General features: G+C 35.3%; 1 protein-coding gene across 22 annotated transcripts in view; it reads left to right on the forward strand.

Annotated features, from left to right (window-relative positions):
* MIPOL1 (mirror-image polydactyly 1) overlaps positions 1-27,325 on the forward strand; it is a 175,516-nt gene that overhangs the window by 82,668 nt on the left and 65,523 nt on the right. For all 22 annotated transcript variants that reach the window (XM_085225228.1, XM_085225245.1, XM_085225236.1 and 19 more), the window contains one exon: positions 2,220-2,327. In XM_085225228.1, the coding sequence (XP_085081354.1) occupies positions 2,220-2,327 (108 nt within the window). The remainder of the gene's footprint in view (positions 1-2,219; positions 2,328-27,325) is intronic.

Consider the following 27,325-nt stretch of genomic DNA (forward strand, 5'->3'; position numbering starts at 1 on the left):
TCCTTTCCTTTCCTTTTCTTTCCTTTCCTTTCCTTTTCCTTTCCTTTCCTTTCCTTTCCTTTCCTTTCCTTTCCTTTCCTTCCTTTCCTTTCCTTTCCTTTTCCTTTCCTTTCCTTCCTTTCCTTTCCTTTCCTTTCCTTTTTTTGTAGTCGGGAGAATAGCATTAATAAAAATTCTTGTTTTAAAGGTAGGTTGAGATTTTTGCCTTCTACATATTTCCTGTAAGAAACTCGCGCTGCTCCTGATTTGAACTAGGAATTGCAGAGCAATGTTTTAAAGGGTGTCTGCAAAACAGAAAAGCAAGATGCCTACTGATATTACATGACAGAAGCACCATGAATAATGCCTAAAGTAGTAGTAGTTTTTAAAGATAATGTATATATGGTGCAGAAAACAAACAAACAAAAAATCCAGAGAAAAAACAGCATACTGTGGGTTTACTTTTTAATAGTTTTCTGAGCTCCTGTTTCTCAGATGCTTAGACACATAATTTTTATTCCTAACAGAAGAATTACAAGAGTGATTTACGACTTTTATGTGAGATAGACATTAAATGTCTAAAGTTTAGAAAAACATTTGCAGTCAAATTTATTTTAGCATTTTTTTCTGCATTTTCCCATACTATGAGAAAGTGTTTTTTTCTCATTTTATTGGTATAAAATTGAAACTGTGCTTTAAGAAACTTTATGACCCTCACTGACAGTATGCACTACTCCAGGGAGACATGCTAATACCACAACTGATATAAAATCAGATATTTTAATATCACTGTTAGACACCTACAATTATTTAAAATTTGTTTATATGTAGGATCAGATAATTTTGTTTTATATACTGAGTTGTACTATCTTGACTTGCAGTACATTATTTAGGAGAAAAAATTACGTATTTTGTGTTTGGGAATATGTTGATGTGTTTTATTTAAAATTTCTGTCTCAAACGCCTTTGGTACTCTATTTTACTTAGGTTTCAGTTGTAGTTTATATATATAGTTCAGTTATACTACAGCTCTCTGTTTCACAGTTTTTCTCTGTTCAGAGTTGACTCCAGTAAGAACTGCATTGGAATAAATTGTATCCATTTGATAGGAAGCTCTGTTCTGTGCCTTCCAAAGCCAGCAAGGTAGCAAAAGAGACTGAAATATTCAAGCCTTTTATTTGAGACAACAGTGGTTATGTGAGCATTAAATCACAATTCTCATTTCTTTCTTACTAGTGTTTTCAGAAGGTGTTTATTAAAATCTTCTTTCTCAGTGAACTGTCTAATGTCCCAACAGGATCTACCAGCTTAGTTTTTTTAGTGATGATATCTGAACTACTTCCTTGTAATATGCTGTTCAAAAATATTCTTGTTAATGTTGTAATTTTGCCTAGATCTGTCCAACAATTGTTCCCCTATGTCTTCCTGGTCCTTAATCTGTTTTCTTTTTTTTTTTTTTTTAAGGGTTATTTTTTATAAAACAGTGCAGTGTTTATTGGCAACTAATTGCTCTTTAAACCAAAGTTAAAAAGAAGCAAGGCTTCTTACAGTTACTGAAAAAAATGGTAAAATATAATTTAGTTCACTACACAATTTGCAGATCTTTAATCTTAAGAACAGATGTTCAGGTTACAGCAGTAAGTATATATATGTATGCACACAATAGCAAATGTTAAATTTTTCATTCTTTGTCATTAAATTAATATTTAAACGTAATAATCTTAAAACTTATTTTCTTCCAAGCTGTGTTATGTGCTTGGGAATTAGAGTAATCTCAACATTAAAAAAAAAAAAAAAAAGAATAAAAACTACACATGTATTTTCTTTTAAAAGGCTTATTGAGTTGGAGGATGTTTAATTTGCTCATTTTCCTAAAAGCATATATCGCTTCCTTGATACATGCCTAATACGACAAAATTTGGCATTATATAGGTATGAGCAGAATTTCATCTCAATATCTTTGTAATTTCTAAGACTTCTTAAAATGTTCTGCAAAATTTCTTTATCTGATTATAAACTTAGCTTTGTTTTGGCATACAGTTGGGCCAGGAAGAAACTAAAAAATGCTGCACATTTTAAAAACAGCTCTAGTACTGTTTAGGAATTGTAACATGCTTTTGTCTGATGCTTTCTCTACTTGCAGAAATGGTGATGGGGTTATTTACGTTAATTCATTTGGCTTGTTGAAAAAAAAATATGCTCACACTCCTCTACTTAATGGGATTCTTTCCTCGTTGCAGTGCAAACGGTTAGAGCAGGAGCTTCATCATCTGAAAGAGCAGAACCAGACTTCAGCAAACAACACGAGACATCTGACTGCTGAAAACAATCAAGAACGTGCTCTGAAGGTAAATCTCCATTTCTTCTTGCAGGCAAATTAAGGTTGTAAGCCCCTGGTGCCAGCTTTCTGGGCTGCATATATCAGTTGTGTACATTTCAGCAGAAGTGAGCTATGGTGTTTGCCAACAACCGCTTCTTTAAACACAGATACAGCACCCTTCTGTTATAGTTTTATTTTATTTTGTGTATGAAAATGTCATGGTTTTATGTTTTTTGACAGAAAACAACAAGAAAAAAATAACATCCACTCCAAATTATTGGGCTGGAAATTTATACTGAATTCTTGGAGACTGTCCTTGGATTACATTTTATAACGTGAAGAAAACTGCAACTATTTGCTTCACAGTACCTTTGCAAAACTAATATTTTAAAGTATGGCTGTTTGATCTGCTCCTAGCAGTGTGTGCTATATTAATAACATTGTTGACCTATACTTCTAGTGACCACATAGTTGATACTACTATTTGCAAAAGGGTAGCTAGTTGGAATTGGGAGGAGGAATAATAAGTCTTGTCAATAAGAATAAAAATGAGCAGAGAGGCAGGAGAGGGTCAGAGAAAGGACAGTATAAAGTGACAGGTTATTGCTGCATTGAGAAAGGGAAATTGTAACGTCAGTGAAATTGATAGCTACATAACCAGCCATCTCACCACTAGCCAGAATAAGAGCAAAAGCGAGGTAAGATGTGCAAGTGTCATGCATGCCTGTTTAGCCATATTCATAAAAATCTCTTTGATTGGTAATGGAAAGAGTGTAAAGGCAGAAGTTTCTCTGTTGAAACTGTGTTGTCATTTTAAGACCGCTTGATATAGGTAATAAGATCCAAATGCATCTCATTTGTAGGCAGATTTTCCTCTGTGTGCGCGTTAGGAAAATATCGTTATTCATGCTACATCTTGACCAATGCAAAGTAAAGGAATTAAGGCAAATCCTTGTGTAGTTTGACATTTCTCAGTTAAAAAAAAAAAAAAAAGAAAGTGTAATGAATAAACGGAAAGAGGCTGCATGGCATATAAACCCAGTGTGTTTTATGGGCTTATAATTCCCATCAGAATCTATGATGATTTTTACAAAATCAAGTGAACAATATTGAAAGCAATCTAACCTCAGATGTCTGGTAATAGAGATTGTAAACACTCGAGGCTGTTTCTGACTATGCTAATGGTATTGTTTTGAATCTGAGATCACTGAAAGTTACTGCTTGGTGGGTACATTGTTTGTAATAAGTAGTATTGTCTTTCATTAATTGCATGGTGACTTGTTTTTTCTATCATTGAAACCGTTATGCGCAGGCACGTTCCTTTAGAAAACATCAATGTTTTATTGAGAATACGTTTTTCACGTATAATATTGTCTGACATAATGCTCACAGGATAATTATATTTTCAGAGCAAGAAGTGACTTAATAGTTCAGAGTGTTACTAGGATTTCATCCTAAGCCTAATATTGCTCTCACAGCACATAAACTTCAAAGAATTTAATTTCTGTCTGTCACAGGCATTTTTTGATATTTTCAGAGTTAGAGGTTAATTGGTCATTGTCTTTTAGAGATGAGAGTCTGGGGAGGAAAAAAAGGAATGCTTTTCAATTTTTGGTTAAGTTGTACTTTCTTAATATTACACCTCTCTTGAGTTTGTTTCTGGTCTTATTACTGTTGTCTACAGTGAGGGTAGGTCCATCTGAGCACTTTTTAGAAGGCCACTTAGGTTTGAATTCCTAACCTTAACAACTATGAAGTGCACGTATGAAATCTCAGTAAAAGTGGTCAGCATTGTTGTGCAACTTATCAACACTTGTTCTGCCCTAAGCAGTCATCAAAATGGAAAGTTTATCAGCTCTTTTTAGTGCAGCTATAGCTAGGAAGGTACAAAGTTGCTGGTAGGGATGGGAGTCAGGTCAGCGATGTCTTCAGCCATGGGTGTGCCTGTCTGCCAGTTGATTGCAGTGCTGCAGTGAGTAATGTTAATTCAAATATGCACAGGTACCCTGTGGGAGATGTTCAGGTACCATATCCATCCTGAACAAATTTGATTAGGAAAGATTAAAAAAATAATCTATCTTAAAATAAAATAATAATCTCTTAAATATAATTGATGCTGGTGACTTAGTTTGGCAAAATTTGCATTTTGGTGGTAGGGGACAGATGAAAAATTTGACCAGCTTCAGATTTGCTGCAGGGAGCAATGGAGGTGCAAACATCAAAGGCAGTGTAATGATACTTGCAATCATATCTGGGTAAAAATACAGTAATCGGGATCAACTGGATTAAGGATGGCATAAAAATTTGTGACAAATAGTGAGATCATTGCCTTGCAGTGTCCTGAAATATTCTTAACAAGACCTACAGATTATTATTTCTTCCTTATTTTTTTTAATTATCTTACTATAATGAGTTGTTCAGAAGGAAGAAATGGCATAGGACCAATATCCAGAAAAAAACATTTCATTTCACAGATGTATGGTCTAACAGGTGAGATAAACTGCAAGCTTTTTGTTTTATTTTTAGCTATATTAGCTCACAGAGCTGCTTCCAGCCTGGTTTGAGGCTGCAGCAGTACACAGACTCCTGAGTGAGATAACGCAGCAAAGAGACTTTTCACCAGAGAGGAGGGGTGCTGACAGTGAAATGGCCAGACTCAGGCAGGATGCAGGGATTGCAAAAGTGGTGTAAGCGCTCCTGCGTACTTTTGATTTTACATACTTTTAGATCCCTTGTCACACCTGATGACCATCTTTCAGATAAGACATTTAAGATATGATGCACAGTGTATAGATCTGTACTGTGATTTTACATATGTACGTCTTTGTTAAGATGTTTTTAAGTAATCTCTATCAGACATATTAGTGCTATGTAATTTAAAATTTCTGCATTTAATGTATTGATGGGATAGAACATTTCTTAGTGTTGTGGACCATTCAGTCCCACAATGCCAAATTGATACTCCTAATTTTTATATTATTCTTATTGATCATCAGAGTATATATTAATTGAATGACAAGACTGATGTCAAATCTTTCCTCCAAGTAATGCGCATAACTGCACAGAGGTCATTCAGGGAAGGGTGTGGACACCTATATTCATCACTAAAGTGAAATAATCCTCTTCTTTGTGAAACCATTTAAAAAATCTTATCATATTTCAGATTGAATTATATCTAAATCTTTTAGGGATAATTGCTTCCTAAGGGCCTATACATTTGCGCTCTTAGTACATTTTCATAAAATAAGATCTGCAGAGTACTTTGCAGTTCTAATGTGTCAGGGTCTATAAGTAAGATTATTCATTTGTGCTTGGCCTTCATAATTAACATTTGGTCTCTGCTGATTCTGATAAACGTATTCCCACAATACACTGAGATATCAGATTAAATTAAACATGGAAAAGTTGAAGAATTGATTTTTTTCATTAGTATTAAATATTTTTGTGGATCATTTTGTTGTTGTTGGCTTTGTAGTGTGTAGTTTTGAAATGCAGAGCTTTAAGTAATACATTTTCACTAAGAAAAATAAAGATTTTGCTAGTGTGAAAGTCCTCTTTACTCTGTTGGAAAAGAATAGGAAATAAGTCTTGTGGATCAAGTAATTCAATGTGAAAATTCATGGGACATGTTTAACTGAATTTGAATGAAATGTAGGGAGAGGTGACTCTTTTCACAGGACTGATTTATTTTGTAGCTTTTAATTAGGTGGCACATTCTTCTTGAATCAGCTATTAATCTGCTTTAAACACCAAAAAGACATAGTAATTTACTTTTCAGCTAAACTCTTAATATGGAGGAGAGGCCGTTTCATGATATACATATCAGGTGCCCTTTAATGACTTAATGAGTTTACTCCAGCCAAGTATGATGTCATTAGAATTTGTAAAGGTAATTAATCTACTTCAGAATTGTTAGTATGTTAATCTTTAGTTATGATTGACTTTTCTTTAAAAATAATTTTTTGTGTTCTGATTAATATTTTTAGTTGTCATTTTCTGTAAAATCCTAAGTGCTTCCATGGCTTTCTTATTAATATATATTGTAATTCAGAGTAATATGCAAGAAACTAGTCTGATAGAGCTGTCAGATACTTACTGTGAGGTCATAAAGCAATTATAGCTGTTGTCATGTGCTTTCTGTTGACAAATAAGAATTGTGTCAAGGGCAGGAAACCTACAATGCATAGCAGTTTGTTAGATAATGCAGTGAGGATGCCCATGAAATAAACATTCTGGAAGTGCCTTTCATAAATTGTTTTAAGCTTCATTTTGATTCACAGAATTTTCAGGATTCTTAGAGTGGAAACCATTTTTTCTGTATCTGCTTTACTTTGCCAGACACAGGAATAAATCTGGTCAACATGTGAGCTGATGACAAGCTCAATCCCAGAAGAATCTGATGTCATTTTTCACAAAAGCTTGAACATGAAGTTTAAAAATATTTCCTACTGTTGTAGTGCATGGAATATCCATGCTATTTAGAAATATCATATTGGTTATGGAATAAAGTCCTGCTTTCAGAAGTTGTATATCTCAGGTCCTGAGATCCTCAGCCAGATTTTTTCCTTCATCTAGTGTCGTATATTTAAAGTGTAGCAGTTTGATTATGTGTATCCCTTTCAAGATTAAAGTGACTAGTTTAGCATGTATTTTTTAATATAAGTCAAGAAAAGCCAAGTTTATAAATTCTATTCACTCTTATCACTTTCCATTGCTGGTTTTGCTAATAGTTTTTGTAGCCATTAAGGCTGGTAGGCTTTACTTAGGCAGATCTTGACAGAAGAGTTGTTCAAGAGTGGCATCCACATTCTTAATGACAGTATCTTCCCATCTGGTAACTGATGTTTTTGGACCAACAGATATTTATATTCATCAATTAAAATATCTTAGTTTGTATAGTTTGGCAGTATCTGTAAATTACAGTAATTGCTTAAAAGTGGTATAAGTTAATAATACAATATTTTCCTCTATTGGAAATAAAAGATGAGATGAGACACTTTCCATTCACTGAAAGTGGAGTCATCCAGGACCCCTTTAGAAACTCAAGCACCTAGAGTCTGAAAAATCTGATTTGTATAAAACATTATATCCCTGGCTTAAGAGAAATGATGCTTGATAACAACTATATTTACATGATTTTCATGGAGTGTCTTTAAGTGGCCATCTTTCTTGCTATGGATAGAAGGCAGCAGTCTGTTCTGTTCTTGATTTGCTAAGGCATCACTGTGGAACAAAATTTTGAACTTATTCAAGTGTTGGATTGTTTCCAAACTATAGGAAACAAACAGATGTACCGAAGTTCTCTTTGCTCCATCAGTTGCACTGGTTGTGCCACCACTCTGTATCTGTAAGGCTGTCCTTTCCCAGACAGCACTGTCTAGCAAGGCAGCATGTGTGTACCTTGTTCTCTTCACAGCAGTAACTAAGGATTTCTTGGACTCTTTTCAAATGAAGAAAAGACCAAGCAGTGGTGTTTCTTACTGTGATTTCAAGTCAGTCACAACTGTTTTAAAGGAAAGGAGCACGTGGATTAGAGTGGATTTTTTGGGGGAAAACAGTATTTGTCTGGAAAATAATCCTAAGAAAAGTTTCATCTGTCTAATTTAGTTATACTTTTCAAAAACACTGTATATCTTATGTAATTTTAGAATGCTTCTTATTGCCTGTAAGCAGCAGCACAAAAGTGGCACTGAGTGTGTCTTGACAAACTGAACAAATAGCATCTTGGCGAAAAGAGTTTGTTCATCTTACCTGATGAGTTTGTCTTCCTTCTTTTCTGTTAGCAGATACTGAACATCTCTAACCAAAGCAGATATGTTTATTGAACTTTGATTTAGTTCTAAGCATTAAGGAATTAATTACTCATTTACACTGTATTTTTTTTTTTACAAAAAACTTTGGGGTCAGCTTTCATCTGCTCCACTAGAATTCCTTGGAGTTCTGTTGCTTTTTATTTTATGGACTTCAAATCTGTCTTGATATCAGATTACCCTTGACAATCTTAAACATCAACAAACTGTATACGCTGTAAATGTCCCCTTGTCATTGGGGAATTATGTGGTCATTCGAATCTCTTGGCTGAATCTTTTTTGGGGGAGAAGTGTTTCATCTTCCAGGTGGAAATTATCTTCCCATTAGGTCAATCAGTATTATTTATTTCTGATGAATGCAGCAGGTACTTAGTATGCAATATATAGGCTTTATGTTATTCTATATCTGGATGATCATTCTCTCATTCATCTAGAGTGCTTCCATTTCCTCACTTCTTGTGTACAAAAAATCATCTCTTTCATGACAATAGACTTTTGTGACTATTAATGACAAAGCCCTCTCATCCATGGTTTTCATTTCATTTAACCGTTCTATATTTGTGCATCTGCACATTTTATATTAACTTAGTATTTTATAATTAATTTGCCCTTTCAGATATCTGTTTTTCCTGCTACAAGAATGAGTTCCATTTTCTGTAGTTGATCATCTGATCATCTTCCTAGAAGTTTCTTCCTTCCTCAATGGTGCGGCCACTTGGTCTTGGAATACAGTAAGATCCAAAATGTTTTGGGTTTTTTTTTCTTTTTTTTCCCCAATTCTAAATCTTTTGTTGCATTTTTAGATTGTTTTCTGAATTGTGTCAAAGTACCTCAAAACTCGAGTAATGTATGCATCTGGGATAGATCTCAGGTATATGTATTTCAGAAATATTTGTACTGAAATAAACTGACCTTCTGAAGTTGCTGAAGATGGAACAAATTAAGGCTAGGACTTGATAATTTCTTGAGATCTCTTCCAACCCCTACAATTCTGCGATTCTGGGAAGCATCTTCAGGAAAGCTAGCTGCATGGCCTTTCACTTCTTCACTCCATCGAAGTGACACTCATGCCTTAAATCCATGACAGTAAAATAACGTGTTCTAAAATACAACAAAATTCATCAGTATCTTGTAAATTAGAATCAAAAAATCTGATACATAAGCAAAACAGATGCTGTAGAAACCACAAATGTTAGCAAAGCTACTCATATAGAAAGGTGAGTTGTAACAAAAACAAAAATTCCATAACTGTAACAATAAGCTTCATTTCCATCAATGGCATAGTTATTCACTCTAGTCATGGGTTCATTTTTCTTTCATTCTGCCCAAAAATACACCAATAGTGGTACTGTTGTGAATGTTTTTAATGACTGAGTCAGTATCATATTGCCATACTTTGAAACAGCTGTAAAAAAAATAATAAAAAAAATCTTTCTCTCTTATAAGGAGCTTCATTTCAAGATTACATGGATCAAAAATGACGGGCATATGTTAATCAAATTGTAAAGCAGTCACGAGGCCTGCAGTGTCAGGCTTTCTGTCAGCAAACTAGTCTTCCCCCTTCATTTGCCATTTTCCAATATTATAAAATATATTCCCCAGCATGGAATGGAATGGAATGGAATGGAATGGAATGGAATGGAATGGAATGGAATGGAATGGAATGGAATAGTTGGAGGGGACCTTCAAAGATCATCTGGTTCAACTACCTGACTATTTCATGGCTAAACAAAAGTTAAGCAGCAATGTTAAAGTTAAGTTATTAAGGGAATTGTCCAAATGCCTCTTGATGAATACTGACAGGCCTGGGCCATGAGGCACAGTGTCTGACCACTCACATGGTAAACAAATATTTTCCGATGTCCGGTCTGAACATCCTCTTGTGCAGCTTTGTGCCAGTCCTGTACATTCTACTCAATCTCCTTAGTTTGGAGAGATTCTTAATCTGAAGCGATTTCGTACATAAATTAGTAACCGTTTTCTGCAGTGTTTAAAGAGCCTTTTAGCATTAGTTTGTCTTAATATACTCGTTAACTTTTAGTTGACTTATAGTTCTGTGAGTAACAGCACCTTGTGGCTTTATGATGTGAAAGAATAAAAGAAATGTTCCCAACATCCCATCTTAAGACTTACATTGGTAAAGTTTTCGTAGATGTATCAGTGCAGTACAGTCATAAATCAAAGCAAGAACCGAAAATATTTAGCAATTGTTATTATTTTCCCTTTTCAGAGGGGCTGAGAATTAAAAGATGCTGGGGACAAGATACTAGATTCATTGAATGAAGAGGAACAGTGATACTGTTGTGTGTAATTTTTTATTTTGTGAAAATTATTTCCTTATACATATGAAACCATATTCATGCATGCAGAAAGTGTAATAAATCTTAATTTTCAAACATTTTTTCAGTGTCTTACTGAACAGTCTTTTTTCTTTTTTTTTAATATGCTGCACAGGAAAACGATCCTCTTTTGTTTGAACAACAACTGTAAACAAAATCATGAGCCTGAGTGCATGATGACATGTTAGTTATTTGTCTCAATAAAATGTATAAAAGGTAGTAACCTAAGCTCTTGTGCAAAAGGCAAGCTACAGGGTCATCAAATAGCAAAGGTCTTGCTCTGACCCATCCATGACCCTCTTATCTAAAACGCCTCTTAGAATTGATAGAATCTACTTTAGATCTTGGCTAGAGGAAACTAGGAGTTTGACAATGGATCAGTATAAATATTTTAGAAAATTATGTACTTACTCAGAGGTGGTCTTCTGTATTTTTAAATTTATCCAAGTTTCCGTTCAGAACTAGGGGACTAGCAAGTGATTATGAAAAGTACTGTTCGGAGTAGAAAGGGAAATAAATGTTAAAGGAAGACATTGTCTTAGATGAGACAATGGGTCTGAATATGTTTTTGTAGACTAAATTTGATTCAGAAGTCCCAGGATGCTGCATGTTTACTCCTCTTTGTCTGTCTGTCTTCTATAATATGTAAATCTTTCCTACTCTTTTCCCAGATGAGAAGCTTCTTTAGGTTTTAGAATGATATGAACTTATGTCCAGAAAGTGCGGTTTGTTCATAGCTATCATTTACTTGATCCTTACTCAGGGTTTGATTTGGCTTTTTTTTAATTACCATTTATTTGGTCTGTTGCAGAAGTGCATTTATGATGGTAGGGGTCTTATTCTTTTGCCCACAAATAAGAGCAAAATCCTATTTTCCCTTTTAAGTGTGTGGTTGTGCAGAGGTGTAAAGTAAAAGTGGACTTTTCTGTTCACATGTTCAGGCTGCAAAGGCAAAGAGATGTGCTCCCTGTGTACGGTAGATGTATATTTCTATTCTGGCCATACACAGGTCATTACAAGAACTGCTTGAAGAGAAGAGCAGAAAGAACAAATGGACTTGGATTTCTTTTTATCTTTTTATTCTTCTTCTCTGAAGTAAAATATTATTTATTTCTTTTCTGGTAGACCTCTGTAGCTTCTCTGATGAGATGGACTGGCAGCTGTGCTTTAGCTTTTCTATAGGAGAAAGCTTTATGTATAAGTTTTTCTAAGTTATACACTAAGGGTTTAGTAGCAAGTTTGATAGTACTGATCAGTAATTCTAAGTTTCCAAACCTTACCTGTACTAAAGACCTATGCAGGCACAGCAGTGTTCCACCTATTCAGAAGGTGATCTAATCTTTACTAATTAATACAGCGTAGAATTTTGGCAAATGAAGTACTTAACCTCATTTTATATTGTTCACAATATTTCAAAAACATAAAGCAAGGTTCACATCAGCATAAGTATATCAACGCATTAAGATTTCAATTCAATATATGTTATCTTGATCTTCATATTTAGAAACACTGCATGCATTGCTACCTCTGTTATGTAGCTGAATAATGCTATGTTACACTAAGAAAAAAAATGAGGTATTCACTTGAAAAGTTTGATTTTTCCTGCAAAATACTTTTTCAGTTAACACTTCAAAATCTTATGCCTCCAGAATTAGCCTGCCATCTTCTTATTTCCAAGATTAAGCTTTCATTTGTAATAAGGTAAATATTTCTTACAAAGTAAAAGCAATTAAAAGGTAAAATGAGAAGAGAGCTGCCTTGAAACTTGGCTGAAGTAACAAATGTTATTGTGTAATAGTAAATAAGTGCATATCACATTTCTTAAACATAGTTTTAATGATATTAATTAACTTGTGATTTTATTAAACTCCTAAGCAGACAAATTTGCAACTTTAAATTTAAACCGAAATACCCAAATTCCGTTTTGTAGTTAGATTCAATAAATTAAGAAACCTATTGGGACTTTATTTTTTGAACTGTGTTGGTCTGTACTGCATTTTCCATGTCCAAAATTGCTTCTCTGCTCAAAAACAGAGGTCATCTTTCCCAGTTTTTCTAGTAATATTCAGATTCTATTCAGAGTTACAAGTTTGCCATTTCCTTATGGATCACAGTCAATTTGCTTATTTCGATGCTTGTTTGTATGTTTATTAGAGTAATACTTGTAATGCTGGATGGGTTATTAAGGCATTGTGATTTGCACATGGAGTTTTTTCTTTCAGTGCATCTTGTCCACACACTCTGAAGAATCACGAGAACTTAATTTAAAAAATCAATACAATTTAAACTATTATTTACATTAAAAGCACTATTTGAACAAGGCTTTCAAACAATGACGGTAATCTTGTAGATTAAGCCCTGATTCTGATTATGTAGCAGTGACTGTGCTGGAGTGCAGTCCTCCTGACATTAATAGTTACTATTGTAACTACTGTAACTAAATTCTGAGGAGAATCAAATCCTTTCTGACTTTGATCTAGAAGCTTGTGAGTTCCACATGCAGTTGAACATTAATGGGACTGTGTCCCTAACGAGTGGAGCCTTAAAGGTGGTGCTAAACATCTTTAGGCTGTTGGAACAGTACTTTGAGATTAGTGGAAGCTGTCAAAATTTGTTTTCATAAACTATATATTTTGCAAGATACAAGGTGATTTGCTGGTATTTTACTAGTTCTTTTAGAAAAGCTCAGATCGGAAGACATAATAGGAAAAAGATGTCTACGCTAGAAGGATCTATTTTGCTTTCTCAGTGAAAGCTATCACACATTCAGAGCCTTTCAAAACCAAAGTCTCATTAAGAACACCTCTGCTTTAACCACGCTTCTAACATCTGAGTACTCTGGGGAAAAAAAAAAAAAACTGAACAAATCTTAAAACACCTTATTGTCCTGGTACTTTAATCCTTCACTCCATCTCCTAAAAGGAGGGAACTGTTTAATACCAGTTGCTATTTTAAAAAATGAAGCTGTGTTTGCCTCCAATCTTCAACAACTAAACGAGCAGTTTGAATACACTTAGTTTCAAGTAGCTGCATTTTGAAGAGACAGGTTTCGAACTTTTTCCCTGAAAAGGAGCATGTCGTCTATAGAGGAGACAGTATACCAGATACTATTTGTGTTTTTGTAACTGGACTTTTCATTAGCCTGTTAAGTATTAATCATAGAATTGTAGGGGTTGGAAGGGGGACCTCTAGAGATCGTTGAGTCCAACCCTACTGCAAAGCAGACTCCCTACAACAGGCTGCACATGTAGGCATCCAGGCAGGTCTTGAACGTCTCCAGAGAAGGAGAATCCACAATGCCCCTGGGCAGCCTGTTCCAGTGCTCCGTCATTCTTACCATGAAGAAGTTCCTTCGCATATTGGTACAGAACTTCTTATACTCAAGTTTATGCCTGTTTCCCCCTTGTTCTTTCCCCACGGATAACTGAAAAGAGGTTGGCCGTGTCTCTTTGTCTCCCAAACTTAAGATATTTATAAACATTAATAAGATCACCTCTGAGTCGTCTTTTCTAAAGGCTAAACAGACCCAGTTCTCCCAGCCTTTCCTCACAGGGGAGATGCTCCAGGCCCTTTATCATCTTTGTGGCCCTCCACTGGACTCTCTCCAGGAGATCCCTGTCTTTTTTATACCAGGGAGCCTGGAACTGGGATACAGTATTTCAGGTGAGGCCTGATCAGGGCAAAGTAGAGAGGTAGGATCACCTACCTTGACCTGCTGGCCATGCTCCTTTTAACGCTTCTCAGGATCCCATCGACCTTCTTGGCCACCAGGGCACACTGCTGGTTCGTCGCCAACCTGTCTACCTGGAGACCATTGTGTGCTAATATTTACTTTATGAGATATTCTTAAATTGGTTTAGTTAGTTATCTGTTTTTGTTTCTCACAACTGAGCTGAGTAGTAGATGTTGGAGGAGACAGTCTGAGAGAAGAATACTAAAATCTTGGAAATGCTGCTTCTAGCTACTTCCGTTTGGAGTTGCAGTACAACAGTAACAGCAAAGTTGCTCGTTTTCCAAACTAGATAAAATAAAATCTGTTTATCTACCCTATCAAATCTAGGTGCCAACTTTCAAGCAAATGCAGTTACAAGCGCTGTAGACGCTAAATCCTGAAACATTTGGTCTATAAACAATAAGCTGACATCAAATATAGCATTGCAGCTAGACATAATAGTGGTGTGTATATGCTATATTCACAGAAAGCAGTGAGATGATGGCTCTTTTGTATGTTGCTTAGGGTTTTTTCTTATGTTAGAGTATTAAAACAGATATTAAATTTTATCATTAATGCAGTGCGTGGTCTCTCTTCAAATCCCCTTAATTACAGATTGACTCCAAGGATTACACAGCATGGATTTTAATTTTAACTGAAACAAAAGGAAAAGCCGCTTAAAAATTATTCTTGTTGAGTGACTTGTTGAACCACACAACAATTTCTAACATCTTTTGATGAGTGTTGTCAAATTTTTTGAAACATTAGAGCAGAAGAACTAAGTACACCTTCGAACTCCAATTATATCATGTCTACTTCCCAAATAAAATGTTTTATTAACTTTGTCCTCAGGAAGGAATGTCTGCTTCTCATATTTTTGTTTTTTCAGTTATCCTTCAGGAGAAGAAGGCTGTAGTCTTGCTGAGATGTGTTTATGTTTGAAGAAAATGACATCAGACTCCATATTTCCTTTCTTTAGTAATTTTAAAAAAATTACCAAGCAAAGTTGACGTTGTAGCTGCAGCAGCTTATTTCACACCCTTGCATTGTTCCCATTCTAGCCCCTATTTTAGAGCTTAAGGGCTCCACACCGAAAATCTCATTCCAGCCTGAGAGTTAAAATAGCATGCCTCAGTCCAGAAACAACATTTTCACAAATTGGGGCCTAATCCAGTAAGCCTCACTCAGGAAGCTACTTCTGTGAGTACGTATTACTCGTCACAGTAAAACTTGCAGGATCAGGGCCCCATTCTTTAATCAGAGGTTTCTTTCCCCATTTCTTCAAAGATAAGGGCAGCTTCTCAAGTTGTTTATTTCATTTACTAATGCTTATTTTTTACAGTTAAAAGCTTACTAGTACATTTTTACAGTTTTACAATCCAACTCCTGCCAGTTCTTCAAGATGCATAGAAAAAAATAAGTTGCTCTTCAGAGCTGCATCAAATAATAAATCTCAAAGCTGAGTGTCTGTGATTTCTCCTGAAGTTAGGTGTAGTCGAAAACATCTCTTGCCTCTCAAAACGTGTGTGTTCCTTACTTCAAAAATAAGCCCCTTTTGTGACCGTGTAATAAGTTCAAATACAAAAGGCTGGAAGAATGAGAAATTAGTTTATGGCCAAGAGGTCACTTTAGTGCTGAGGGATAAATCTATCATTGCTGTTTAATGGTAGTTAGTGGTTTGATAAAACTCGCCTAACTCCAGCTTGTTAGTTTAAAACATGCTTCCTGAGGCTTCTCAGGTCTGCAGGTAAATAATGCCATTATTGCTGCCTCTATGTACAGGGTGAAGTTTTTGCCCTTAGAAAGGTTATTTCAACAAGCTTTTCTTTCTTTTGTCTTCATCTGTCTCTGAGTTGTTGCTCTGAGAATGTTTAATGGCTTTCTCCATTAGTGTATTCATGCACTTTTTTTTTTAATGGATCAAATTAAACTCTTTTGCTTCGTATTACAGCCAAGCATAAATCCTTCCAATTTTAATGGAAAAGTATTTCTAATGCAAAGCAATTAACAGGCTAATTTATACACAGTGTTGTTCAGTCTAATTTGTCCATTATGTACAATAGTCTCAACAGTATATGATTTTCAAGTCATACATGCTTAATGCAGAGGCTAGAAATAGCAACAAATGAGGCTAAATTGTGAATACACTTGCTTTTTATAGCTTTTACTGCAATCTTAGCAGATGTAAGTTAAGAAGTGTGCTTATGTGTGCAATTTAATTATTTGCTAGATGATACACAGTACTCTGGGTGACACTGGTTGGTATAGAAATGTACTATTACAGTTGTGTTATGTTGTCTGGATGCAGTAAACATTTTGTATGTATTCTTGGTTAAACTTTTAATAATTAAATATACAAACTAGTGCCTAATTTGAACATAAAATACCCTGTGAGGAATAACAGAGTCTGTTTTTTCATGTAAAATTTAATTTTGCAGGTCATTTTTTAAGGACTATTCTGTGAGACTGAGTGGTTTTGAGAGCCCAGGGAAGTTAGCAAGGGATGAGGAGGCTCAGGGCCTTTCAGAGAGATCCTTTGATAAATAATACTGACTCTGCCATATTGGACAAAATCTGGAAAAAAGAAAAATCCTATTTGCGTCCTAACATAAATAAATGTGTGCATGAGCACTGTCTATCTTACAGAGTAGTTCATGTTTGTTTAAGTTAGAGTGCAGGACACGCAGACAGTCTGGTGTCTGGCTTTTGAAGCAGGGGTGTTGTAAGCATCTATGTCAAAAAGAAAATCGTTCAGGAATCTGAAGGCTGAGACTGACAGGAAAAATCATCCTTTGCAATAAATAAGACCTGATTTTGAGATACATTATTGTTGAAAGATAATATATGTCTGCAGCGCATTCATTGTTGACATAGCTGTGAAGCTCACCTAGTCTTCCATATAAACCATTAGTATTTTTTGCTGGATTTAGATTGTGATATTTAGATTGTGAAACAGTTTGGCGTTTTGAGGCAAGGAATGTTCTTGAGGCTGTAGATTCAGTCCAACTGTCACCATCTCTCTTTCATGCACCAGGGATGCTACTGTAACTGTCAGCTGCTGTTTCTTTTTTGCCATTTGATTACTATTTTCTTCCTTTTTTCTTTTCACATAGACTGCATGTGTGAAGACTAACTACATAATTTTTGGGAATTAGGTCACCTTTTGCTTTCCATGCTTTTTACTTAGTCAGTAGTTCAAGGCTGCTGATGTGCCGTTTCCTGGAATAGCTAATTTTAAAGCAAGTGCTTTTTCAGTTCTGTACATATTCTTGCACAATAATAAAAAAAATCAAGCTTCGTTCTTTCAGTTTGGAGGATTTGGGGTTTTTTTGTTTGTTTGTTTTTTTTTTGGTGTTTTTTTTTTTTGGTGTTTTGTTTTGTTTTGCTTTGTTTTAATTTTTTTTATCCTCTTATCCACTGGATTAAATCTCTTGTTTAGCTATTGCAAAATCCCCCAGCTGCCTTTCGTTGAACCTGAATCATGAAAATGAGGAGTATGAATTACATTTTGAGGAAGGAAATGTTCAACTTGAAACACGGCGTTTACAGGTAAATCAGTGGACACTGAAAATAAAATAAATAGAATGGCTTTTTTCTATATGGTTGATATGTTGTTGGCCACAGTCCTCATCTGAGGAGGAATGAAAAAATGGCCTCTCTGCTTGAGATTTTCCAAACAATGCTATAAGCTCCAAGTAATTTTGAGGTGGTGAAAGGTGAAACATTTGACATGTTCTTTTGGGGCAATGCATTAAAAAAAAAGAGGGCGGAAAAGAGGCGTTGCCGCATCAGAGTTAAGGGTGTTTGTGGTTGTCCGTGACAGCAGCTCCAGTTTTAGAACACCTGTGTTTACCTTCCAGCTTTTCTCAATCGGCCTGAAAGTGGCCTAAGAATGGCACAGACAGACCTGCAGTGTGGCTGTGGTGCCTTTGCAACACACATGCAGGAAAAAAAAAAAAAAAAGCAAAAAAAGACAGATAAATCTCTTATTATGCAGGTAATCATTAACTGCATTTTTGTGCCAAGCTGAAAACATATGGAACTTTTCTAAATTTTCTAGTCTATCAGATTGTGTTTATACTTTTTTTCCTTATCTAGTAAGCTTTTTTTTTTTTTTTAAATCTCGTTGCTCATTTATTTCCTAACAAAAATAGAGTTAACTTACTGGAGTTTTTAAATTACTATTAGTTTTAGTTGTAAAAATAATACAAAAAAATTACTAATTTTCTTGCAAAGAATATCTCATTCCAGTATTTGGAAATATTTTCAACTGATTTAGCACCTCGTCTGCCTTTCTGCTCCAAGTGTTACGTATGACATTCTTGTTTGTAGAAATGTCTGCCTCATAATTACTATGTTGTGTAGAAGGAAAGAGCAAATGAGAACAGTGAACAGTGCTGATACAAAAGCACAGGTGATTCCTCCCTTAGACTAATTCCTTCTTAGAATTATGAGCGTTAAGGACAGCTTTGAGGTCAGTGTAGGGGGTGAGCAACTACCTTTACCTAAGACACCGAATCTAACCAGAGCAAAATTACTTTTTTACTGTTAATTTCATACAACATCTCAACAGAGCAAAGTGGGAACTGGCCAGTTCTCTCTGGATTGGGCACTTTGATTAAACTGAGAGAATGCACTAGAATGATCTCCTTTGTGCTGTGCAGCAGAACAGTCACCTCTGCTGTCTTGATAAGAGAGAGATAGATAGGGAGCTAATATTCAAAATGAGTCTCCATGGTTTAGATGCCTCTTTTTTATGAGTTTTAGTAGTACTTAACTCACAACTTTTGAATCTCACTAAGTACCCATCTTGAGCTGCCTCAGCACTTCTAAAAATTGGCTGGTCATTTTTTGACCTCTTAAAATTACTCCCTATTCCATGTAAAAGCTAATATTTAAATAAGAGCAAAATTAAAGACTGCAGTTTCCATCAGTTAAAACTTGAGTGGCTTTAAAAATACATGTATTCAGTTTGTGTTTCATCTTGCCGCATTGATTTGTTCTTTGAAACTACAGTGAGGAGGAAGCTTTATAGAACTGATGTCCAACAGGATAATACCATGGCTTGTTAAGTCTGTCATGTTGTAGCTGTGCATCACTTCAGTCTGTAGACTCAGTCTGGTTAAATCTATATGTGCATTTCTCAAGAATGCAGTCTTAAGTGATTTATTCTATTATTCTGCCTTTTCTTCTTCTTTTTCTTCTTTTTCACTAACTTCCCTTTTTATTTGGTGTAATTTAGGCTTCTGAGTTGTTAGTGTACTCAGAATTTATTCTCCCCCGTCACTTTAGGTACTGTTGTGAGATTCTGGTACAGAAGTTTCCTAACCTTCTGCTCCATCTGTATCACAGTCAGGAAATTGTCCTTTCTAGAATTAGAAAGGTCAAAAACTATTTATTGTTTCCTCCCAGTGGCTTAGGGTAGATTCTGTCATTCTAGTTTTTCATTCAAGGTTTTATGACATTAAAATATCTGTGAAATGTCACAGAGTCATTACAGGTATAAGACAGAATCAGCCATCAAAGAAAAGCCATGATTATTTAAGCAATAGACCAATTGTCATCTTTGGGAACGTATACACTGGTTCCAGTCAAACACAGTTTTTCTGATCTTGACCATAACAGTGTTAGGGTGCTACTGATTGCACTAGTTGAAACCTAGCATCTCACTGTTTTATATAGATTCTCAAGAAGAGCCTGTCTGGGCAGTTGTGGTGAATCCGCAAAGCAGTTTCCTGGAGTCCTTCCTAAATCTATTGGGCTTTGCACTTTTCCTATTCCTTATTCTGGATCACATCAATATTGAGAAGGTCATCTTTCTGAAGGAAATGAGGCCTAAAAGGGCCAAATACAGGCAAAATACAGAAGTTGCATAGTGCAGTTTTGTTTTGTTTCTTACTCAACAGTGCATCCTTTGCTCGCTCCTTGTGTTATGCCTAAATTTATTGTAGAATTTGTTTCAAGACTTGAATCAAACAGTTTCATCCAAAAGCCTAATGACATTTTTGGATTCTCTAGAGCTGATTTTGAGAAACCAAGGGCAAGTATTCCACACAGATTTTCAGTCACTATAATTAACTGGCTATGGTTTATGGGAGTATTTCAGGGAGAGATTGTTCTTTCAAAAAAAATCTGCACCAAGCAAGACGCTCCTCATGGTCCTCCTTTCCTAAAATGAATTTTTTTTAAATTTGCTTGAGTGACCTAATGCAGGTTTGATTTGGTACAGGCTTTGATACCACAGATCTTGGATATATGGCTAGAACCTAAATATCATGGATTACCCTTCTGTTTAGTCAAGGCAGGTGTGCTAGCAAGATTGCTGTAACCATTTTGCTTAAGTCGCTTTATTCCTTCCTGGTCGAGGGTAGGGATCTTGTAGGTAAGATACGTGTTTGTCGGCCTTGGCATCATCTCTTTCTGCCTTTCCTGTAGATATCATATCCTTAGAGGAGTGTGCAGTTGTCAGACAGCATAGCAGAAGCTTTGTGTATCTGGTTCAGCATGGACTATGGGTGTTGTCTCATCTGTTGTTTTTGAAGATGCAGTTTGAGATAAACCAATTTATTTGTCTTGTTTCTAAAATATTCAATATCTGAGATTTGCAAAGCACTTGATTGTTATTTGTAAATGTCACTTGGTTTCTACATTCATTCCTTGATTTGGGAAAGCTGCTCTCTTAGCCACCTGATATATTGTCTCCTATATCTGATCTCAGGGTGGTTGCCAACTGCAGAATTACATATAAATATATATATTTATGTAATTTCTAAAAGGTATGGGTCTTTCACTCGTAAAAACTCAAAAACAAAAAATCTGCATTATTCATTTTTCAGTCAGAAAACTCTGAACAAGAAGAAAATGAGGTAGAGTTTCACATATGCTCTACATCTATGTCTGTGTTTGCAGCAATTGTTTATACAGTGTATGTGAAACAATTGTTTACATATGTTTAAGTTTGCAAATGTGAGGCTCATCTTCATGTTCTTGATGACCTTTCATTGTTCTTTTCTTTTCATGTGTACCAATGTGACTGGAAGCCATCTGTGGCTTTCAGATCACAGCCTCTTAGATAGAAATGATTTCTCAAGAGTATACTTCATGAGAATGCACTATCTTAATTTTAATAGAGGGGAAAAAAGATAAAGGATTTTCAATGAAGCAGGCTTTAATAGCTGTTTCCTAAGAAAATGAGGCATATATGATTATGCAGTCTTTAGTTTTTATGTTAGGATTTTTAGTTTTCTTCAGCCAAACTTGACAGAGAAATAATGGTTGGATCCCTAAGAGGATTCTCTCTCTCAGTGTCCCGCTCAAGGAAGACGTGGGAAGAACTTTATCAGCAGTTATTATCATTTAGCAGGAGACAGCTGTGCAGCAGTAGATCACTACTATATAAATTGTGAAAGAAAAAGGTAAGTAGGGGTTAAGTAGGAGTTGTAGGCTGAGCTGGAGGTATGTAATAAAATGCTATATACAGGTAGAATCTGAGAATTCTATGAGAATATTGGAAGGAATATGGGGATGTTATTATGAGGAAAGGTAATATAAGGAAAGCATAAGAGAGAGAGGTTGAAGTATTGGACAGGGCTTCCTTAGTATTGCAAGTATAGAACTGACTTGGTTTGCATATTTGTAAAGACGTCCTTTTCCTCCAGTGAATTATAAACATTCTAATGTCAGGTTTTTAGTATTCTGTATTTCAAAGTCCTGTATATAGCAGTACAACTGCAAATTTAAATCTATCGAGCACAGTGCAGAGCTTCAATCATTTCTCTCTGCCGCTTTTTTTATGCTGCATTTAAAGTGATAACATTAAGACATGAAGAGTTTTTAACTTATCAAATTAAAATCTACACTTCTCATTAATTTTTAATAGCATGAATGTCAGCTGATCTCTGGCAGGTTTGTGGGGAATAGTAGAGCTTAAGTGGCAGTACTAGAATTAAGTTGATGTTGAAAAGATGCTGGCACCAGAGCCACTTCTCATAGTTTTAAACTCATTCACTTCTACACTCAAAGATTCATTCGGTGTAATTATTTAAGAATTTTTTTTTTTGTATTTTTACAACGGTTAAAAAGAAATTATTTTCTGATACTTGGAATATTTTGAGTTGCTTATCCTTAGGAGAATAATCGTTTTAATATCTCAATGTTAAAAGCTTTTTAGATGTATTTTCTTTATGCACATACTTCAAAACTGAAAGGTTAAAAAAAAAGATTTCAAAAATCACAGAAAATTTGATAAAAGAAAATAGGACATAAGAAAGTATTTCATTTAATTTTTATTTTTGTATTATATTCTGCTCCTTATATCTTTTGTCTTAAATCCAAAGGGTACATTCAGCTTCATGTTCTTCTTTTCTATTTTTCCATACAAGTTATCACTTCTCCTTTCTCACATCTTACACCATACCTTCAGCTTTCTTCTTTTTCCTTAGTGTCAAAAATGTTTTCTTTTGTGTTCCCTCATTGTTCTCCTAATTTAGCCTTCCCTTTTTTCAGCCTGGATGTTTGTTTCTTCCTCATCTGTCTCAGCCACTTCATTGCACCAACAAGAGCCTGAACATCCTCAAAGACCTTTGTCCCATGCTAAGAGCTGTACCTAAGATACTGGTATTTTCGTGTATGTTGGCTTTAGTTGTTCTGTGAAGCAGAAAGATTACTTCAGGTCCCCACTAATCAAGCGGAAAATGGATGACATGAGCAAGATGTGAAAAGCTCATTGGTAGCCCCTGGAGAAGTATTGCATTCAAAGTTGACAAATTGCAGGGGATTTAAGGAGTACATGATAGGGCAGCAAATGGTCTGGCTTTCCACAGAGTTGTTTGTCGGAACATTTGTCCTTTTAGGAACAGTTTAGACAATTGTTATGAATATTTTATACACGTACAATTCTGGTATGTTGTTTGCTATGCATGGCAACAGTTACACTGAGGTAGCCAGTTAATGAGGAGTTAACATCAGTTCTGGCATTTCTAAAGTGAGTGTCTTCATTTACTTCCCTTTCCCCCGAAACTGTGTTAACATTTTTCATTACAGGATCATGTGTGCTTTATTTCACAGCATTCCTGCTTCACACCGTATTCAGAGAACAGCCAATCAGTATATGTTTTTTTATCTTCTTTGTTCATTATGTGTGCCAATCTCTTGTTTACTGGATACTGTTCAAACCTTTCCCTGAAAACAGAATTTTGTGTAACGATCATGGGGATTTTCTGTAATATTTGGTATTATAAGAATGAAAGGTTTAATAATCAGCAATACCTTGTATTCCTGTAGGAACGTTTTATTTGTGGTTTTTTTGTGGAAGCCAAGGTGTGAAGTGATTAAGGTCAAAACTATCCTGAGTTTTCATAACTATTTGACACATACAAGATGTTACCTTCTGGAACATTTATAATTCATAAATTCCTAGCATTTAAGGCTAATCCCAGAACCCATTTCTAAGAAAAAGAGAATGCATTTTGTGACATTGTTCCTCAGAGCAATGCATATAGTAAAATCACCCTCATAGATATAATTGTTGTTTTGCTATACATACATCTGAAGGTTGCATCTGTATCACTTTTTCCACAGCATTAAATTCTCACCTTGTACCAAAGCCCAAGATCTTATTCATTGTCAGTGGTTTTCAGAGTGCGATTCCCTTTTCTATAAATGTGCCCTGTGTCCACCATTCTTAGACTAAGAATTTTGTATTGGGTTTTATTAAAATTCATTCAATTTGAATACACCTCATTAGGAAGTGACCCAGAACATTGCTTCATCATTTATTTGCTTACTTTTTTGTTCATTAACATTAGTAGTCATATTTATCTGGTTCCAAGTAATTGAAGAATACGTTGAATACATGTATGCCTAGTACTGATACCCGTGCAATCTTACAGGTATTTCCACATTATTCAGTGATGAATGTATCTTGGGACATAGAGTTTTGGTATTTAGTTTTTTTAACTGTTGGCCCACTCTGAATCCACTTAGAGAAAGTTTTGTTGATGATGCATATTGCTCTTCTTCTTTTTTTAATCAGACAGCTATGTGATAATAAGTCAAAGCCTGACAAAATCTTTTTATGACATTTGCTTCTAATCTCATCAAAGGGAGAAATCAGATTTATTTGACATTTATTTTACACAAAAATATGTTGACTGGAAGTAATTCTTTCATTAAAATCTGTATTAGTCGAATCCAATGTTTTCAAGTATTTGGCCCAGTTTTTATCCCACTCATCTTTTTTTTTTCTTTTTTTCTTTTTTTTTCTTTTTTTCTTTTTTTTTCTTTTTTTCTTTTTTTTTCTTTTTTTTCTTTTTTTCTTTTTTTCTTTTTTTCCTTTTTTTCCTTTTTTTCCTTTTTTTCCTTTTTTTCCTTTCTTTCCTTTCTTTCCTTTCTTTCCTTTCTTTCCTTTCTTTCCTTTCTTTCCTTTCTTTCCTTTCTTTCCTTTCTTTCCTTTCTTTCCTTTCTTTCCTTTCTTTCCTTTCTTTCCTTTCTTTCCTTTCTTTCCTTTCTTTCCTTTCTTTCCTTTCTTTCCTTTCTTTCCTTTCTTCCTTTCTTTTCTTCTTTTTTCTTTTTTTTTCTTTTTTCTTCACCCCCCCCTCCCCCACCCCGCTCCAGGAAGGTCTTAGTATTTTAAAATTGATTAAAACCAAACATTATCCAAACAAGGATCTTCTCTAACAACCCTCCAAGACCTGAATTGAAAACTGTCATAATCTGTAAAAGCTTTCGTTCTTAGATAGCTAGGGAAGTGAAAAGTGCTTATTAATTCTGCATAAAAATGTACATAGCTATGTATGCCTCCTGTTTTGTGATGCTGGCTCGCAACATCAGAGGCAGATGGTGGTATGGTAGTAGAGGTTGAATCTTCCCACCAACGTTTCATTACTTGTTGCTGTGCAACAGATGGCAGCAGAGAGGCAGTCTGACAAAATGGTGTCTGACATGGAAGTGCAGATGAAGCAAAGGTGAGGAATTGAATTCTTCCACACAGAAAAAAGGCAGCCATTGACATTCATCAATGCTTGCTGAACATTGATAGAGACCAACCAATGGGTATGAGCACAGTGAGGCAGAGGGTGTTGCATTTCAGCAGTAGCGATAGCAGTAGTGCTCACCTCCACTGGTACAGATATTTAGAAGTGCTGCATGCAGGCTAATGGTAGGGGCTATGTTGAAAAATAGATCTTTGTAGCTGAGAATTAGCTGACAAATAGTGTTATTGTGCTCTTAGTAGCTGTTAGTAGATTCCATGGAAATAAGAAGGAGGCATTACTTTTGGAGTGACTTGCGTGAATCTCCAGTACAGTGACAAACATTTCTTGTATTGTAAGGAGGTACAGACTGTATAATGCTGATAAATAATGTATGATTTTTGAAACATACTATAACGTTATACTATAGTTGACCACCAAATACTTTCAGCTTATGTCTTGTAAATCAAAGTCCCCTATAGTGTCATTAGTTTTCTTTTCAAATATTATAGATAGGTGCTGAAGAAAAGCTTGTTCCATTCCCTAATTAGATTAGCTTGCCAGCAAGTCTCTATTTGTATTGTTAGCATATTGACCTGTATGTATTCAAGAACTGTCGTTCTCTGTTACGGATCATTGTAAAAAGAATAATGGTATGGGTCTTGTTTTTTAAGGCATCAGGGTTTTTTTACTACTTCTCTAGTTGTTCATCAGATGATTTTAGTGATGCTGGTTACATAAATTTATTCCCATCAATGAGAATTTCCTCTTCTTATCTTGATTTCTAGGATCAATACATAAACACAAATGAAGAGATTATTTTCATTATATTCTTTGCCACATTGATTCAACTTTCTTGTTAGGTGCTGAATTTGATCATGTACCTCATTTGCCTTCCAAATAACCTCCTCTTGTGTTGCTGACTTAATATCCTGGCTGTTCCAGCTAGTTTCCAACTGAGAAGATTAGCCTCCTACTTGTGTGGTGTGGCCATCCTGTTCATACAGTCCTTCCTTTCATTGATGGACTGTTTCACAGATCAAAATCTGTTTCTTTTCAGTCCTGGATGACAGGCAGATAATACTGGAAATAAACTTTTTATATCCATAGATAGCCACTTACATTTTAATTTGCCTCTTAATTGTTTTTAGCGTAGATCAAGCCTTCAGTAATTTCCTCTCAGGCCTGATGCGTGGACATTATATAGTATTTATGTTCTGTTCCCCATAAACTTTAGTTGCAGCTGTGATTGTACAGTACTTCTGCAGATTAGACACAGGAGATTTGCCTTGCACAGTTAGAAAATGGGTGACATACTGTGAATCCCTCTGAAAACTTTCAGTTAAGTCGTGCTGAGGTATCTTGACCAAAGCTTGGACAGATGCCACTAATGCCCAGCAGCACTTGCTTCCTTTAAATATGAAGTGTATTTGCTCAATCCCGATCCTATGGCTCCAACAAAAGGAACAGGAATAAGCAAAGTAACATCCTTCCCTGGGCAAGGATGATTCACTCCCTCATTTGGGTCCAACCAGTCTTACCTCGTACCCCTGCAGGTCACCAGCTCAGAAGAATTTTCTTGCTTCCATCCTGATTTTAGTTATGGTAAGAGATGGTAAGAGGTTACTCTGGTTCGTAAAGAACAGCTTTGAATGAGCTGAGAACTTCTCAAGATGTGGTGCATTTAATGGGCTTCCATCTAAATCTTGATAACACATTAAGCAGCAAGAGGTTATCTGACTTTTGTCCTTCATTGTTTATAGTAAAATAGATTAAAGATGTATTCACTGGAAATCCAATGGTATGTTTATTTTTTTCCTTAACCGGTTACTAATGATATCTGATATTTTTTAAAGATATACATTTAGGAGATCAGCCTAACCCTGAGACAAGTTTCCAAACATTGTGTTCTCCTCTCTTTTATGTAAAAATATCAGATATAAAGCCATTACGTGTCATTTTAACAAGGTCTTCTTCGTATTAAGTTCCTAAAATGTTTGTTGGCATAGCTTTTTCCAGTCAGTATTCTTGATTTAATTTTTGTTCTTAGTAATGTTGCTTACTTTTTTTCTTGTGAAATAGTAACAACAAAATATTTATCTGCTGCTGGAAAGATTATTAAGTTAGTTTAAATTATTGATTTTTGTTGTTTTTTTTTTTTTTAACAAACTTTGGGTCACGTAGGTGTTTGGTTT

Source organism: Meleagris gallopavo, chromosome 5 (genome assembly GCF_905368555.1).
Source record: "Meleagris gallopavo chromosome 5, MGAL_WU_HG_1.1, whole genome shotgun sequence".
NCBI lineage: Eukaryota > Metazoa > Chordata > Aves > Galliformes > Phasianidae > Meleagris > Meleagris gallopavo.